General features: G+C 42.0%; 1 protein-coding gene across 1 annotated transcript in view; it reads left to right on the forward strand.

Annotated features, from left to right (window-relative positions):
* Nucleotides 1-17903, forward strand: part of LOC150077537 (choline kinase alpha-like) — a 133435-nt gene that overhangs the window by 16017 nt on the left and 99515 nt on the right. The window contains exon 2 of the mRNA XM_090385935.1: nt 7527-7749. Within this exon, the coding sequence (XP_090242061.1) occupies nt 7527-7749 (223 nt within the window). The remainder of the gene's footprint in view (nt 1-7526; nt 7750-17903) is intronic.

The raw sequence follows: 17903 nt of genomic DNA on the forward strand, positions 1-17903 counted from the left end.
CCACTCGACTTCATGCTTACATAGAATGCGGGGCAAGTAAAATGCCACAGCGCGCCTCGACATATTCTGAAGCGCTGAGGCATAAAGGCGCCACTGCTGCCGATACCATGACCACTACAACCACAAAATTAGCAACTAGGAAGACGCTGCTTCCCCACATCTCGTGCTACTCAAACCGACCAACTCAGATACGCTGAAAACAAGTGAAGATGTCAAAAAAAAAAAAAAGGTTATTGACTCGCTAACGCAGGAATTTAAAACAGCCAGAATCCGCTCCATACGGAAAACTAGAAACACTGGTGTGATAATCGAAACGGAAAATAAAGAAGACGCTAAATTGATTATCAACAACACCAAGATCCCTACACTCGGTCTCATGGCGGAAACTCCTAAAGAAAAAGGTCCCTCAATCATCATATTTGGCGTAGACCCGAATCTGACTCTGGAGACAATCTGTAAAGAAATCTTCATGCGAAATCTGCAACAAGACTTCCCCGACGGAGACTACAAAAGTTTAGTAGTGCCCAAACATCAAACCAGGACCAGGGATGGCAGCTCGAACAACGTGGTGGTCGGATTTACCCCCTGAAGCGTGGAGAGTCATCACAAAACAAGAAAGGATCTACATATGCTGGAGCTCCCACCGCTTTAGGGAACACATCGCGGTGCCAAAATGCTTCCGATGTTGCCGATTCGGTTACACCACCCAAACATGCGCCCAACAGGAACCAACCTGCGGACACTGTGCCGAGAAGGGGCACAACTATGCTAACTGCCCGAACAAAGGAAAAGAACCAGCCTGCGCAAACTGCAAGTGGCAGAAGCTTCCCCACACGCACTCTGTTCGAGACAACAAATGCCCGGTATACGTAAAAGCAACAAGTGCACAACAAATAAGAATAAATTATGGGAACTCTCCCTAAAAGGTACAATAACAACTGTATCAAATTTCTTCAACTGAATGCGCAGCGGGCTATTGCCGTAGCTGGTCAAATTAGACAAAAAGCTGAAGATGAGAACCTGGACATCCTTCTGCTGCAGGAGCCCTACACCTGCGCGGGTGCTGTCCGGGGTTACCCACTCAGCTACAAAATTGTTCAGGTAGAGGGAGCCACCCCCTGGGCTGCGGTGGCTGTCAGGAATCCCGACATAACTGTGACAAGAATAACACACCTGTGCTTGGAGTGGGCGGCCTGCGCTCACATTGTTACTCCACTGGGAGAGCTATATATCATCTCTCTGTACTGCCGCCCAGGAGCAGACATCCAACCAGCCATCCAATACCTAAATCAAGTACAAACAGAACTTGTGGGTTCTAGGATCCTCGTATCTGCGGACCTAAACTGTCTATCGCCATTGTGGCATAGTGAGACTCCTGAACGTCGAGGAACTAGGAATGGCCAATATATGGAGGAATTCCTGGCTAACAGCAGCTTCGTTGTCCTAAATCGGCCAAACAATCTCCCCACATTTAGTTCCACTCTTTGGGAGGTCACTATAGATGCAACAATGGCTACCAGATCCCTTGCTGGGCACCTAAATGATTGGAAGGTACAGGAAGACTGGACCTCCTCAGACCATAGGGCTATCACCTTCACGATTCACAGATCGCTTCACCGGGCTCCAACAAACAGCTACAAACTCAACAGATATGCCGTTGATAAGGCCAACTGGAACAACTTTAAAGAAGCCATAATTAGGAACACAGAGAACCTGTCTTCCAATAACCTCCACAACCAAACCCCCGATCAACACCAGCGTGCTGTCACTAATGCCATCCTACAAGCAGCGGACCAGTCGATCCGGAGAAGGGCCCGCCGGCCAGGCGCTGTGCCGTGGTGGTCGCAGGAACTTGACCTACTTAGGAGAGATATGAACAGGAAAAGACGTGCCTTCCAAAGAGCCAGACGGTCCTGGCCTCCTCCTGAGGTTGAACCCCTCAGACAACAATACAGGGAGGCCAGGAATAAATACACTGCGATGATCAGGCAGCGGAAAAAACTGTCCTGGGAGCATCTGGTTTCCACAGTCGGCAATACAGACCCATGGAGCATCATATATAGAATAACCACAAAAACAAGTTACCAAGGGGAGAGGTCACGCCCTCCACCATCACCCCACAAGGCACCATGACAAAAAACTGGCACGACATCGTCAACAACATTCTCAATGCCACCTTCAAACCCATCGAAGAGGACAACACACCTCAACAGCATCAGCTGTGCCACGCCAACAAAACCTACCAATCGGCCCGAGTGGAACAACCATTCACTCTGCAAGATTTACAAACTGCCATACAAAAAATAAAAAACAAAAGAACCCCAGGACTGGACATGCTTGAACCAGAACTGGTAAAAAAGGTGGCCGAGTATGTCCCGAACTTGCTGTTAGACTTTGTATAACCACTGTCTTCGTCAGGGCTGGTTCCCCTCGGCTGGAAGGTAGCCAGCATAAAATTAATCATAAAAAACCCATCAAAGCAGCAACATATACTGGAGTCCTACCGACCTATATCCCTCCTGTCTGTACTCAGCAAAGTCCTGGAACAACTTCTTAGACAGAGGCTTGAAGTACATTACACCGCAGCAAATTTAACAACAGACAAACAATTCGGATTCAAAACGGGGAAATCCACTCTGGATGCACTAGAATATATCATGAATGCCACGTCAAACTGCCAACGAAAGTACCTTCTTCTCATCTCTGTGGACTTTGCAGGGGTGTTCGACGCCCTCTGGTGGCAGAGCATCCTCGCAAGACTAAGAGCTGCCAACCTGCCATCAAACCTATATGGATGCATTCAGAGCTACCTGAACAATAGGAAGGTTCTAGTGCAGGCTCCCTACTGCAAGGTTGAACGTCAGGTACACAGGGGCTGCCCTCAGGGCTCTACTGGGTCCCCTCCTTTGGAACTACGTGCTGGATGAGTTCCTCTCCCTGGAACTGGGGGGTGTGCAAGCGCTCGCATACGCAGATGACCTCTCCCTAATCCTCTCTGCTGATTCAAGAGCACAACTGGAAACGCTTGCCAACTCAGCACTTTCTACACTAAGAGAGTGGACCGAAAATCATCACCTTAATATCTCTGCCACCAAAACCCAATCTATCCTACTAAAGGGATATCTAACTCCTACCAGACCACCGCAGATAAAAATCTACAACAGAACGATCAAGTTGGCCACAGAAATCAAGTACCTAGGAGTGATCCTGGACCGAAATTTATCATTTACACCCCACTTAAAATACAACCAGAAGAAAATGAAAAACTATGCCGCCATGCTTGCCAGGATTACCCGCCGCGACTGAGGGCTGAAACGAAGAACCCTTGCAATACTTTACAAAGCAGCCATCATCCCTGCGATTGCATATGCTTCTGGTGTCTGGCACCATAAGGCTTCTACGGCGGTAAATCGTCGGCTACTCAACATCATTCGCCGACCGATTTTATTAACCCTCACCAGAGCGTGCCGCACTGTATCTACTCATGAGCTGCAAGTACTCACTGGGACCCTCCCTCTTGATCTTGAAGTGATTCGCCTAGGCATGTTACAGCAGCTTAGACGCGGAAATCCAACTACCTTCCAGGATCACACCACAGACCCAACTGCAAATCGGACAGTGGAGAAGAAAAGACTCCAGATCTATTTGCGATCGATATGGCAGCAGCGCTGGACGACCTCCACAAAAGGGGAAGTCACGTGGAGGTTCCTCCCCGATCTACAACAAATATACCCACAGTATCCGGTATGGCTTTGCCCTGGATTGTACAGCACATATCTCCTAACAGGACATGGAGCGATCCGCCACAAATTACACCTTCTCGGACTCGAAAACAACCCAATGTGTGCATGTGGCTCTGTGGAGACCTGGGAACACCAGATGTATGACTGCGAATTTTATGAAGATCTTCGTGTTGAATTAATCATCCAAGTGCGCCTTAATCCCAAAAACCGGGAACACTACTTACTGGAAGATGAAGCCTCATATATAGCGTTCACCAAGTTTGCCCAGAACCTGTATGCTAGACGCTTGACCATTCCTCTGCCTGCAAACTTCGAATAGATGTGTCAAACAAAGCTTCTCAGAGACCCCCAACCAGATTTCAGGTTTGACTGCTTGATCCTTCATGCAAGACAAAACTGGAACTCTTATGAGAAGTGAGAAAAAACTCCACTTCCCAGAACATTGACTACAGGACGGGACAACAGTCCCATGAATGACCCCCAACTGTGACATTTTGCACAACCTGTTCAGCCAAACCAACATTGGATCGCCTCTGCTGGGCCTCAAGTTTTTCTGGATGGTGCGGACCTGACCCTGCGGTCTGGTTTGCTCCCACCCATGCACACAGGCCACATTGGCAATCTGAGCCAGCTCTCTTGTCTGGCTCACTGTCTCACCTCTTCCTGGCAGGGTGGGGAGGGGACAGTTTACTGTCCCCTCCCCACCCTGCCACCCTATTTCTTCCCCCCTGGTGGGGCATGGGCATGCCCCACTGTAAACTGGAGTTGCCTTCCCTTTCGGCTCCATATTTCTGTCTATTTGCCTCCCAGTCTTCAGCCTTCACCCCACTCTATCTGATAGCAACGTGAACACGCCCCACACAATCTAAAATCACAAATCTAAATTAATTTTGCCCAACATTTTGAACTTCTAGCGCTCCCCGCGACGCGAACGCGATTTTTTTTTTTTTTTTTTTTAAGGTCCTAGCCACTGAAATCTTAGGAAATTAAGTGGCAGGACCTGCCAGAGTGAGTACCTGGTCTGCCTCCACGGGGCTAAAGTGGGACAACGTCGGCCCTCAGTAGGGGTCTGGCGGCTAAATGACCAGATGAACAACGGTACAAGGCATCAAATATATACAAAGTCCATACACTTTTAAATCTCTGGCTTTTCCAGTCAACTGGTTCACCCACAATGTAAACTACGCGGAGATGGGGAAAACCCCTGGTGCCGCTTGACCCTAAACACACTTTACACTTTACACTGAAAGGGAGCCTACTGCCCGAAATAGAAAAAAAATTTAATTGAGTAAAAATGTAAGTTTTTTTTAGTTATGTTTATGATAACTATTTACTATGTCTATGAACAATAATTTTTTTTCACACGAAACATGTTTATTGTTAACTAGCTGCACACATCACAAGCAAAACTCCAGTGACTAGAGGTGAAATCGTGTAGCATAGCTGCTGCTTCCAGGGCAATTTTTAAGAAATTGTGACTACTGCCAAAATCAAATAGCGGCCCACTTATAGTGGGTAGGAGCGCATTTATTAGTGATCATTATTGTTGAGTATAGTATTACTCGATATTTTAAGGGGACCTACACTAAACTTTGCATTGGGGCCCACTTTTTCTAGTTACGACACTGATTAAATGGGATAAATATAATGACCGAATTTTTTGATGATTAAAGGACACTTGCGAGTAACACTGCCGCGTTTTCAGGGTTGATGCCATATAGGGACTTAATGATTCCTGTGAAGCGTTTTTCGGATAAAAATGCGAAAAATGCTAAATGATTCCTTCGAACACTACTTTAGCCTCTTCTTCTCTTAGAAAATCATGGGACCGCCCTTGCGCGTTATAATGTGGTGTCCCGCTTTGGTAAACATAAAATCGTGACACCAGTAAAAATGCGAAACATAGCTTTGTACTGTTTCCTTCAATAATCAAAATTTTATTGAAAAAAAAATATATATATGCATCCAGCAGGAGCATTAGTTCCTTGTAAGCATAAAATGTATTCCACTATCTGTTTTAAAATTTCACCATGGACTTCATGGTTAGGAAAATGCGAAATATGCATTCCTATCTTATACCAATCGACAAAATTCTGAAATATGTAATATTTAAAGACACTATAAAAATTTTAATTGTCTAAACGGAATAAAAAGAATAGACGTCACTGAACACTATGCAAAATTCATATTAATTGACTCTAGTTATACAATTGGATATGGTAGCTGAACCATAGATAAATTACTTGTAAGGGCTGTTATTTCTTGGGTGGTAAAACTTTAGTAAAAAAGCGCCAAATTCAAATTAAGTCTGCTTTCGTGTCTTCGTAATAGAAGTGGTGTTAAGTGGGGATGAATTTTAAAAGAATGACTTGAAAATTGGAGTGGGTAGCGATGGAGAACAAAACGAAAATCTTTATGCAACAGCGGAATGGAATGTTTTAGCCTTTGGAAACGGACTAAAAAACGTGAACAGAATGAGCAGACAGGTGTGATCAAGTTAGTATCAATCAGACAATAATGAAAATAATGGAAAAATATTAAATCCACTGACTGATATATTGAATTTTGAGTTCCATGTTTTAGTTATTTATTCATTTTATTTATTTTTGGATTGTATAATTACATTTCGTTTTTTCCTTATTTCTCTTATTCGCTAAGATTTGTGCCTTATGGATGAATTACTGTATTTTTATTTTTAAACATATGGCCCTAATATGCTATCTCTTTATCATAAGAATGCCGACCGGGCTAGCCGGGTAGGTAAAGTGCTTACCTGGCACCCCAAAGGTCGCAAGATCGATTCCCGCCTCGGGCTGGATATCACGATGGTGCCGAACCAATCGGTTGGTTGGATATTCCGGCCACGATACATGAAGGAAGCAAGAAAAAACTGGTTCCTTCGTGTATTGATCACATCATACTAAATAAATAAATCATAGGAATAATTTCAGCGTTCCTCAGTCGTCCACTGTTGAATATTATTTTAATTTATTGATTGGTATAAAAGGTAGTATCAATATGGTCAAAGTACTTTTTCGTAATGTTATTTTTGCTGTTCATGACGTTTTAATATCAACAGCAATTTTTATAGGATTAGTGACAAGATGGATAATGTATGACTTAATTTCAATTGTTATTGTTATTTGGTTTTTTTTTAGGAGCATTAGCAACTAAGGCCATATTGCTCCGGGGATATGCGGTAGTCATTCCCTGACCTCTCCGCATCCTCCGTATTTGGTGGGCACGGGCTCGAACCCCGGTCTAATCAAGAAGCGTGTGCTACGACACTGCTGCCCCTGCCCACCTGGCTACGGAGGCGCCCCTTTAATTTCAATGAAATTGTTTTAAATGGCATTCTTTTACATTGTACTAGTTTAATGCAGTGTGTTTAACTCTCCCACCGTTTACACAAGTAACAGAGATTACTTTGTCAATTACCAAAAGCTTTACATTACTTTTATTTTTTAACCCCAGGGGCTCACATCTGGTGAGTATGGGCTTGGCACACCCAGGGTCCTGAGCTGGATATCATCATTCTTCTCTTTATTGGTGATTCCCTTTTACTTCTCACTGTCTCTCTCTCTCTCACAGGGTAACTGGGGAATTTTTTTTATTTATTTATTTATTTTTTTTGCTGGTGCAGCATATGCTTGTACCATATGGCTAATAATAATAATATATTTGCGTTATATTATATTTAATTACTTTTTATTTTTATTTACTTACTCTTTATTTTTATTTAATTATCCGACTTCTGTATGTTTTTCTTTTTTTTACTTACAGTGGTGGCGCTAGCAATATGTTATATCTGTGTACCCTTCCAGAAACGCAAAGATCACATTCTGACGAATTGAGTCAAGTGTTATTAAGGATATACGGTCAAATTAGCGGAAAAACGGATGCCATCTTAACAGAAAGTGTTATTTTTATGTTGTTGTCTGAAAGGAATCTGGGGCCAAAACTATATGGAGTATTTCCCGAAGGCCGGTTGGAAGAATACATTCCTGTAAGTACAATACGTCCATTAATATTTCTTTCTCATGACTGTCTTAGAAAGTCGTCTGCCGTATGCGTTGGTATAACTACGTTGTCTTAGATACATATCGCTTTACATTACAAAACATTGGTTTATTATGCCAGTTTTCGCCAAATTTATTTTTTGTATGAATTTTTATATTTTTTTATATATGCATTTTTATTTTCTGCATTTTTAATGCTTACATTATTGTCACCATTGGAACATATTTAAATTTTGAATAAAGACATATCAGTGAAGTGCTGATTAGGTTTGTTGTTATTGGAAACATCGGCAACTAAGGCCATATTGCTCTGTGTATGTCGATTTTTTGTTTTGCTGGACGAAAACCCCAAGTTTTCTGGCAAAAAAAAACAAAAAACACCGTACCCTCGCCTGAGACCGACTAATTCCTCCCGCCATTGACGGGATTCGAACTCACATCTTTTCCACCTGGTATATGAGGACGGCGGTCCAACTAACTGTGCTAACCACGAGTGCGCTGATTAGGTTTGAATTTAATAAAAAAATGAAATAACTGAAAATTGAGTAAAATTGAGTAAGATTAAGGTACCCCGTCCAACATGGCGGCTAGCAAAACAGTGGGAAAGAAGTGATTGACAAGTTGACTCTGCCCACTGTACCATCAAAAAGAAAATGCCTCCACAATACTCAGTATCTGAGAGTTTTAGATATTAATTCAGGTGCGAAAATGTGTCCGACTAACCAGTTATCAATTTTTATGGGTATTAAACGGTATTTGGTGATCTATGTGGGTACTAGTGACATGTCAAAAAATTATGTATAAGGTCATGCTGTAAAAATATCGCTAGAAGGGAGGACAAAATATTCTCGTGTCTACGGTTCTGTCCAGACATGATAGGAGCGAATATATGATGAAACTGTTGGATTAATTAGTTACAGTAGTTATAATCACCGTCAGTGCTATAGTTTTAAAATTAGCAGAAGGTATATGCAGAATGTTACGTATTACAAAATTAGCAGAATGTTTCGTATGCAGTTACTGTGCCTATTAATCGAATTCTAGAGCATATACTGCATATACCGGTGTGTATCTGTGTGTGTGTGTGCGTATATATATATATTAAAAAATAATAAAACTATAAGTATTGCCTAAGAATCAAATTCTAATAAATTTATTTTTTAATTTTCAATAAATATTTTAATATTTGTTTTTTCAAGTCTTTCAAAAACCAGAAGGTATACGTTATTCACCTTAAAAAAAAAAAAAAAAAAAGTCCCGAAGATATACGGCATATACCCGTATATACCCTCCACTACAGCCCTGATTACCGTTCTCCCCACAACTCGGAAAATGCCCAGGTTCGGATCCCATCAGTGGCGCCAGGAATCTTTCTGGGCTTTTGTCACTCCGTGGCTGAGTAAGTCAATCTCTGTCGTGGATAGTAAGGTCTGTTTCACCCACCCCGAAACACGGATTTTTCGTCTAGAAAAACAGCAACAAATCGACCAGAGAACTCTCAATTTATGACAATATGTGGATGAGTTGTTCTATGGAAAATTTTCTGTGTGAGTTGCTAGGGCACGGCGAGAAAATAAATTTGCAAAGTTGGAATTTATTTGAGCAGAAGTGGTGCACGAGTTTATGCTAATACCATACAGGTCTTTTAAGGGTTTAGGGAAATTGCTAATTAGAAGGGTTAGGGAAATCATTGGAATGCGTAGATTACTTAGCACCCTCCTGGCACTTTGCCGTCCCGGGGTGGTTTCCTTATGGAAATAAACAGATAATAATAATGATGACATGGGCCAAAATCACTTTCCCTGTAAGAACTTACCTATGTCCAAACTAATTATCTTATGCATAGGCTAGTATTTTAGCTATTTGCGGGGGGGGGGGGCGTCCCGAGGGTAAAAGTGGTGCACTGCACCCGGGCGCCAACGTTCAAAGGGACACCTGAAACTTGCATACACATATGAAGAAAATTTTAAAGGGGACGCCAAATTGCGATTGGCATCCGGGTGCTACATACCCTGGGAACGCCCCTGTGTTTGTGCATCAGGATTGTAAAAACCAAAAAAATACAAATTTCTGCTTTTGATAAGATTAACCACTGCTGATATAATAAGACTGAAGGAAACATGATGCTTGCTGCTCAGGGATACGGGTTAAGAATTTCATTATGGTGTGTGTGAAGTATTCAAGAGGGATAGTGAAGGTAGAAATGGAGAGGAACTGTACTTCTTATCTGAAGCTCTGAAAGCGACTAGACTGTACTCTGAGTCAGACCAAGTTCATATGGACGTTCAGTCTGTACGGTGCTACTTGACATTTGGTAATGGGAACATGATAATCAAGGTATGTTATTAATCAAACCAAATGATTTTGAGAAGTATGACAAAATCTATTCAGGCAACTTTAATGGGCAGCTAAGTGTGATTTCCACTTCAATCTGCTTCTTATAGATTGGAAACAGTGGTCTGGCAATACTCAATGGAGAACAGATTTTTCAGTCTGATGATAGTCTTGATTACCAACATGTTTAGAGAAAGTACAATAAGTTCTAATGTCCTCCACTTGGTTCCGACCAAGGAACCGGACTGCATTCAAAATTTGACAATGTAGGAACAAAATTTGACAATGTAGGGTAGTGAACATAAAATGTGTCATAAAAAGTGGCCAAAGAGATATCTGTGGTTGAACGAAAAGGTTATGCCTTCAACTTCAAGAGAGGGAACTATAATGGACAGCTATTTCTTGGGTTCTATTAACGGGAGAGACAGGTACTTGTATATACTGTTGGACACTAATTATCCTAGAAGGATTTTTTGGATACTAATTGTCCTGGAAGGATTTTTCTTGGAAATTCCAAATGCATCCGTTGATGCATTTGGAAATTACAAATGCATCAACGGATAATCTCAATTATCCGTTGATTCAACCACTGCTCGTCTCAGTTGCCCAAATTATTCGCTGTGTGATTCCTTTCGCCTCAAAGGTGGTACTTGAGCATATGTCCGTTACGATATTCCCTGTCAGAGATTTGGTAATTTGGAATCTTCTATTTTCGATCTTCTCTGGCTTAAAATCTCTCTACTCCGTTGTGTCAAATTCATCTGTTGTCTCTACCGTTCACCCAACTCCACTAATCACTTGGAGCTCTTTGATTTCCTCTTTTTGCAACTTGACTTTCTCCAGTCCATCTTTCCTAACAGTGAGGTAATTTTCCTTGGTGATTCTAATGTTCACAACTCCAGCTGGCTTCCGTTTTCTAGTCACAGCGACCCAGCTGGTAGAGATGCTGAGGCTTTTGCTATTACTAATGATCCTAACCGTGCAGCCAACACGCTTGATCTTTTTCTCACAAAGAACCCTTCAAAGTACACGGTCGAAGTGAGAGGTCCTTTAGGCACTTCAGATCACAACTTGGTGATTGTCTCTTCTCCAATGGAGCCTTTATCTCATGGCTATTCCCAACCTCGTATTGTTTGGCTTTACGAGAATGCAAAATGGCAAGACCTGTGAGATTTCTTTTCTTTTCCTTGGTCGGATTACTGTTTTAAAACTTCTGATGTTAACGTTTGCTCAGATCGTGTCAGTGAAATTATTCTTACAGGAATGGAATCCTTTATTCCACACTCCACTTTAAAATCTCGTACTTTATATAAACCTTGATTTTCCAATAAATGTGCTAAGGCTGTTCAAGAGAAGAATGCTGCATATCATAATTGGCTTGTTTCTAATTCTTCAGTTTCATTTTCTGCCTATACCAAAGCTTGCAACAATTGTAAAGCCGTTATTAATCAGTCCAAACTAGATTTTGAACAGGCTAAGAGTAGAAAACTTGCTTCTTGCCCGATTGGTGGCCGAGCATTCTGGTCTTGGTTACCATTAGAGCAAAGCTATCCGGCCGCAACTTTTGCCCATCTCTGCTCCCACCTCTGTCAAAACCAGATGGTTCTGTTGTCACTTCGACCAAGGATAAAGCTGACCTGCTAGCATCCCATTTTTCTTCCAACTCATGTATTAATGATCTTGGTAAAACACCTACCACCATTCACAACACGCTCTATTCAATGCCTCCTGTGGTCTCCCGTCAAAAGGATATCAGAAGGATTTTGATGAATCTTGATGCTAAGAAAGCTCCAGGTCCTGATGGTATTTCTACCACTTTTTCTCAAAACCTGTGCTCCTGAACTTACTCCTATTCTTTGCCGCCTTTTTTTTCACTTTCTTATTCCAAAGGTGTTTTTCCTTCTGCTTCGAAATTTGCTCATATCCAGCCAGTTCCTAAAAAGGGTGACAAATCCCTCCCATCCAATTATCGTCCCATTCCAATTACTTCTACTCTTTCTAAAGTAATGGAGAGATCAATTAACCGCCAACTCTTGAACTACCTAGAAACCTTCCGTCTGATCAACGATCGCCAGTATGCATTCCGTCAATGTCAATCCACGTGATATTCTGGCTTATGTTGACATTATATGTTGACATTCTGGCTCATTTATGGACAAATTCAGTGGAAAAGTTCGAGGAAACACAAGCAGTTGCTTTTGATTTCTCGAAGGCTTTCGATCGTGTTTGGCTTAAAGGTCTTCTAAACAAGCGTCCATCTTATGGTTTGCCAACTATTTTTTGCAATTGGTTATCTAGTTTTCTCTCTGATGACTCTTTGTTTTCTAACTTTTCCACTAATGCTGGTGTCCCCTAAGGTTCAGTTCTTTCCCCCACTCTTTTCCTCTTGTATATTAATGACATTCTTCCACTGACTGGAAATCCTATCCGTAGTTTTGCCGATGGTAGCACATTGCCTTCCACTTTCCATTTTAAGAAACCTTGCCCTGCTCAATCAGCTTCAACTTGTCGAAAATCCGCTACCAATTCCTTAAATGCCGATCTCCAGTTAATTCTTCGGTGGGGCAAAGACAACTTAGTTGATTTCAATCCTTCCAAAACTCAGTCTCGTCTTATATCTCGCAAAAAGGATTCTTTTGCACCTATGCATATCTTTGGTGACACTCCAATTTCTAGCAAAATTATACATCTCTTTTGGGGATTACCCTGACTTCTAATCTCTCTTGGTACAAGCCCATTACAAATATTGCTTCCTCTGCATCTAAAAAACTTGGTTTTCTCTTTCGCTGTCGGCATTACTTTTATTCCAAACAGCTGTTCACTGTGTACAAATGGCAAAGACGCCCTACCATGGTATATTGTTTCCACATCTGGGGCGATGCCCTCAAGACTTCTTTCAGGCTTCTAGATTCCATTCAGAAGAGGGCAGTTAGGTTAATTAATGACGCCTCTCTAACAGTCTCTTCACTCACTGTCTCATAGACGTACTGTTTCTGATGCCTGATTTTTCTACAGATACTTTATGAGCACTGTCCTGAATTGGATTTTATAATTTCCGCTCTCCCTCTTTCAAAACAGTCCGAACACGTCCCGCCACTAGCCAACATACATTTACTGTCCAACTTCAAATTCACAGAACCAACTTTTCAGCTTTCTCGTTTATTCATTCAACTGCCGTTTTCTGGAATAACCTTCCTTTGTACGTATTTCCTGAAAATTAGTCTACAGAAGTTCAAGTCTAATGTCAACAAATATCTTCTTTTCTCTTCTCAACCCCCATCCCAAGCACGGTACTAAGTACTATAGCTTCTAATACCTCTCGTGTTTGGGGTTTTCATAAAAAAAAAAAAAAAAAAACAGGAAGAAAGCATGGGGTGGTTAGAGATTATCACAAGATACTGATATACATTCATAAGCCAAAACATTATGACCATTTACACTCACGTCTAAAAGTTTGGAATCACGTTTCATATTTCTTAATTTTCAAAGTTTTTATTAAAATAGGTCAAACTCGAGTCTTTTTCCACCTGGTACGAGGAAGACGGCGATCCTACCCAGGAGGCCCCAATTTTTATTAAAATATTTTCTATTATGTATAAAAATCTAAAACCTTAAATAATATTAAAGAAATTTCTAGACTGTTGAAGAATATTCCAGAAAGTACAGAACATTCATGAATGTAGTAGATAGAACTCTGTAGAAGATCCCCGAAGGTTGTAGATGATTCTAGAATATTCAAGAAAGTGGGTGTATTGTTTCAATATTATAGAAGATTGTAGATGATTCTAGTGTGTTTTGCAATAATATAAATTGAGGAGTAAGAGCTGTAACTTATAAAATCGAACACCCGTCAATCAGAAAGAGTGTTTGGTGTAAGTTTTGTGCTTCGTGATAAAGATGGTAAGAAACAAGAAAATGAGCGTTGAAAAAAGAAATGAAACTAGTTTCATTTAAAGGATTACAAACTACCATTAGACGATTCAAGGAGACTGGCAGGTTTAATGACAAACTACGATCTGGACGACCGCGCTAAAAACGGAAGCACAAAATAAGATTATAATACTCCCTAAACGCAATCGATGAGGACTTACTGCACCTGAAATCCGAGCAGAGTTCAATAGGAAAAGAAACACCCCCGTCTATATTCACTGTAAAACTTCGTCTTAAACAAGCCGAACTTCATGGTCGTGTAGTGGTCGAAACCCTGATTAAAACTGGAAAATCGAAAGAGATAGTTGGCTTGGGATAAGAGCCGTCAACATTGGACAATTGATCAGAGGAAAAACGTACTGTGTACGAATGAATCCAAATTTGAAACATTTTGATCCGAGCGTAGAGTTTGTGAGCCGATCAACTGAAGGAAAATGGTGCCACATTGTTTTAGTGCCTACAGCCTAGCAACGATGGTGGTTCCATCGTGAACTGGGGTTGTTTCCTTGTTTCTGGAGTGGCCGATGTCGTCCAGAATTGAATAAATTTTAAGAAAAGAAGGCTATAAACATATGCAAGGGCTCACATCTGGTGAGTATGGGCTTGGCACACCCAGGGTCCTGAGCTGGATATCATCATTCTTCTCTTTCTTGGTGATTCCCTGCTACTTTTGACTCTCTCTCTCTCTCTCTCTCTCTCTCTCTCTCTCTCTCTCTCTCTCTCTCTCTCTCGCAGGGTAACTTGGGAATTTTTTTTTTGGCTGGTGCAGCATAAGCCTTAGGCTTCCTTGCACCATATGGCTAATACTAATGATATGCAATATACTCTGGACTTCGACTTTGTAGAAGAAATATATTACAACAGTCTCTAAACAGCTATAAGCTGTGCAGAGACTTCCTAGCAAATAAACAATAGCAGCAAGGAGGTTATTGCAAATTACGGTTAGGCCACCCCAATCGCCTTACTTAAACTCAGTAGAGTTTATATGCAACCATATAGACCGGAAACTTCGTAAAGTCTGCCCATCTTCACAAAATTAATGGGAACCTTGCAGATAGCTTGAAATAAAGTCACGACGCTATTAGATATTTAAGAATCTATTATAAAATTAATCGCCGGAATGCCACGCCTGTGTAAGTCTAATAAAATCTCTTGGAGGATATTTTGATGAAAAATCAGTATAGTTGTTAATATTAGTCATTTCAACAACGGAGTTCAGCAATGGAGCCAAGCACTAGCGTGAACTGGTAATGCTGCGTTACACCGCATCCGACAAATGTTCGATGAGGTCGATGTCGAGTGTAATTTTACGACTCGGGGGCCATATGAAATGTTTGGACTTGATCCTGATACCATTCCTGCACAGTACACTTGTGACATGGGCGTTGTCTAGTTGAAAGAGTCCAGGGCACAATTTGTGCCCTGGACTTTTTTTCTAAACAATGCCGAGATAGGATCTGGTGGTGAGGGTTTGTTCAATGGAGATAAGGGGAAGTGATGTCCATGAAAACATTCTCCAAAAACCATAATACTGATCATGACGGCCTGTTTTTTTTTTTTCCCCAACCGTGCACCTTGGTTTCCACTGTTAACATGCCATCGAATACTTACCCGTCCATTGCATGATGAAGCTGGAAGTTCGATTCATCAGGCCAGACGACTGTTTCCCAGTCGTCCAATGTCCAGGAATGGTGCTCTCCTGCCCATTGCAGGCGGAGGTGTTGATGACGGTCAGTCAACATAGGCACATGAATAGGTCATCTGCTCCATAGGCCTATCTGCAAGAAAATCCACTGGACGGTGTGCTCGGAAACAGTTCTCTGCCGTTAAATGAGAAACGGTGAGCGATCCGTACTCCTGGATAGCATCTTCCAACCACCATTTGCCTCGACTGTAAACCAGAGGTAACCTTGCCCTTTGCAATTTGGATGGTTGTGTGCCCTTCTTCAGACCATTCTCACCTTAACTATGGCAGCTCTCTAACAGCTGATATTGCCAGCGGTTGCTGAGATTCTCGTTCCTCCTACCTAGCGCCGGAAAATCATTTCCGTTCAGACTCCATGAGGCCCTTCCCTTTCGCCATTGCACGGGCTTAAATAAAATAGTGCCTAGATGTTTTAAATGTTTGGGCTATGGCCATTCAGTTCGATTATGTACGCAGGAATCACAAACTTGCGGTCATTGTAGGTCTGTGGTCATAGATAACCTGATCAATGGTGCGGGGGAAATAATGGAATCACTGGTTAAAGAAGCATTGCAGGATCATCTAGACAAGACTACAGTAATAGTTAAGACACAGCATGGGTTTATTAAAGGGAGGTCTTGTCTGACCAAATTGATTGGATACTATGATGTGGTCACAAAGGAACTGAATACCAAAAATATAAATTTTGATATCATATACAGTACTTGGATTTCAGGAAAGCTTTTGATACTGTTGCACATGAAAGACTGCTGTACAAATTGGAGAGGTATGGCGTTAAGGGTAAGTTGTTACAATGGATAAAGGGATGATTGAGAGGGAGACGACAAAGAGTGGTAATCAATGGACACTGCTCTTCGTGGACAAATGTTATTAGTGGAGTTCCCCAAGGTGTTGAGCCCATTGTTCTTTTGTATATTTATCAAAGATATTGATGAAGGTATATCAGGTTTAATGTCCAAGTTTGCAGATGTTACAAAGGTTGGCAGGGTTGTTAACGACGGTAAAGACAATATGCTACTCCAACTGGAACTAAATAAGTTGGGAAAATGGGCTGAGAAGTGGCAACTGAAATTTAACATTGACAAATGCAAAGTACTGCATATGGGTAGCAACAACCGAAAGAAACGTACCAACTTTGTGGTACTACACTCAGGGAAGTGGAGAATGAAAAGGGCCTGGAGGTAATTGTGCTGTCAGATATGAAGTTTTCTGAGCAGTGCAAAAAGGCTGCAAGAGTTCGCTGAGCAGTGCAGACGGGCGGCCAGGGCAGATCATGGAGTCTTGTCAATGACTACATGACAATATTTGTGAGACAGGGTGTCTCAAAAGTAGTGGTACAGACGTTTAGGGGGGGTAGGTAACATCTAAAGGAATGTGAATCGCATAGGAACCCATAACCGGAAACGTTACCGTAAGTCGGTACACGGCGCTGTTCATCAGTTCGCGAGAGGGAAAATTTCTGGTTTACTCATTCAAGCAGTAGTCGCCGCACGAAGAGCAGTCATTGATATACGAACTGTGAGCTGGAAGACATGCACCTAGTGTATGGATTAGCAGAGGGCCCACACGGTGTGCCCTCCCTTGCGGCACAACATCGCTTCGCAATAAATGTGTGGGCAGGTATGGTCGGTGACTGCTTAGTCGGCCCATACCTGTTACCATCCCGCATGAACTCCGCTAAACATCGGATTTTTCTTGAACAAGTTCGACCAGGGTTACTTGACCATGTTCCAGCAAATGTAAGACACAACATTTGGTTTCAACATGACGGGGCGCCTGCCCATTATGGAAGGTGTGTTCGTGACCATTTGAACAGGTGTTTTGGGCGTCGATGGATTGGCCGTGGTGGACCCGTTGATTGGCTCCCATGCTCACCTGATTTATCGAGCCTTGATAAATTGTCTGTGGAGACGGAAATGGATCTCGTGGCGAGACTCGTCTGCGCTGCTGCTACTATCAAAGAAACTACAGGTGTGTTTGACCATGTCCGCTAATCCATCCTGCGTCGGTGTCACGCATGCAGCGCGTCTCATGGTGGAATCTTCGTGCATCTGTTGTAACATCATGAAATGCATCCATCTCGTACTCCATTGTTAATATTATATCAAATAAATGTTTGCCACTAATTACTGTCTTGTGTCATTTCTGCTTCTTGTGCCTCTGCTACTACTT

The sequence above is a fragment of the Mastigoproctus giganteus genome, chromosome 12 (assembly GCF_048544385.1).
Source record: "Mastigoproctus giganteus isolate SK-2022 chromosome 12, ASM4854438v1, whole genome shotgun sequence".
Classification (NCBI taxonomy): Eukaryota; Metazoa; Arthropoda; class Arachnida; order Uropygi; family Thelyphonidae; genus Mastigoproctus; species Mastigoproctus giganteus.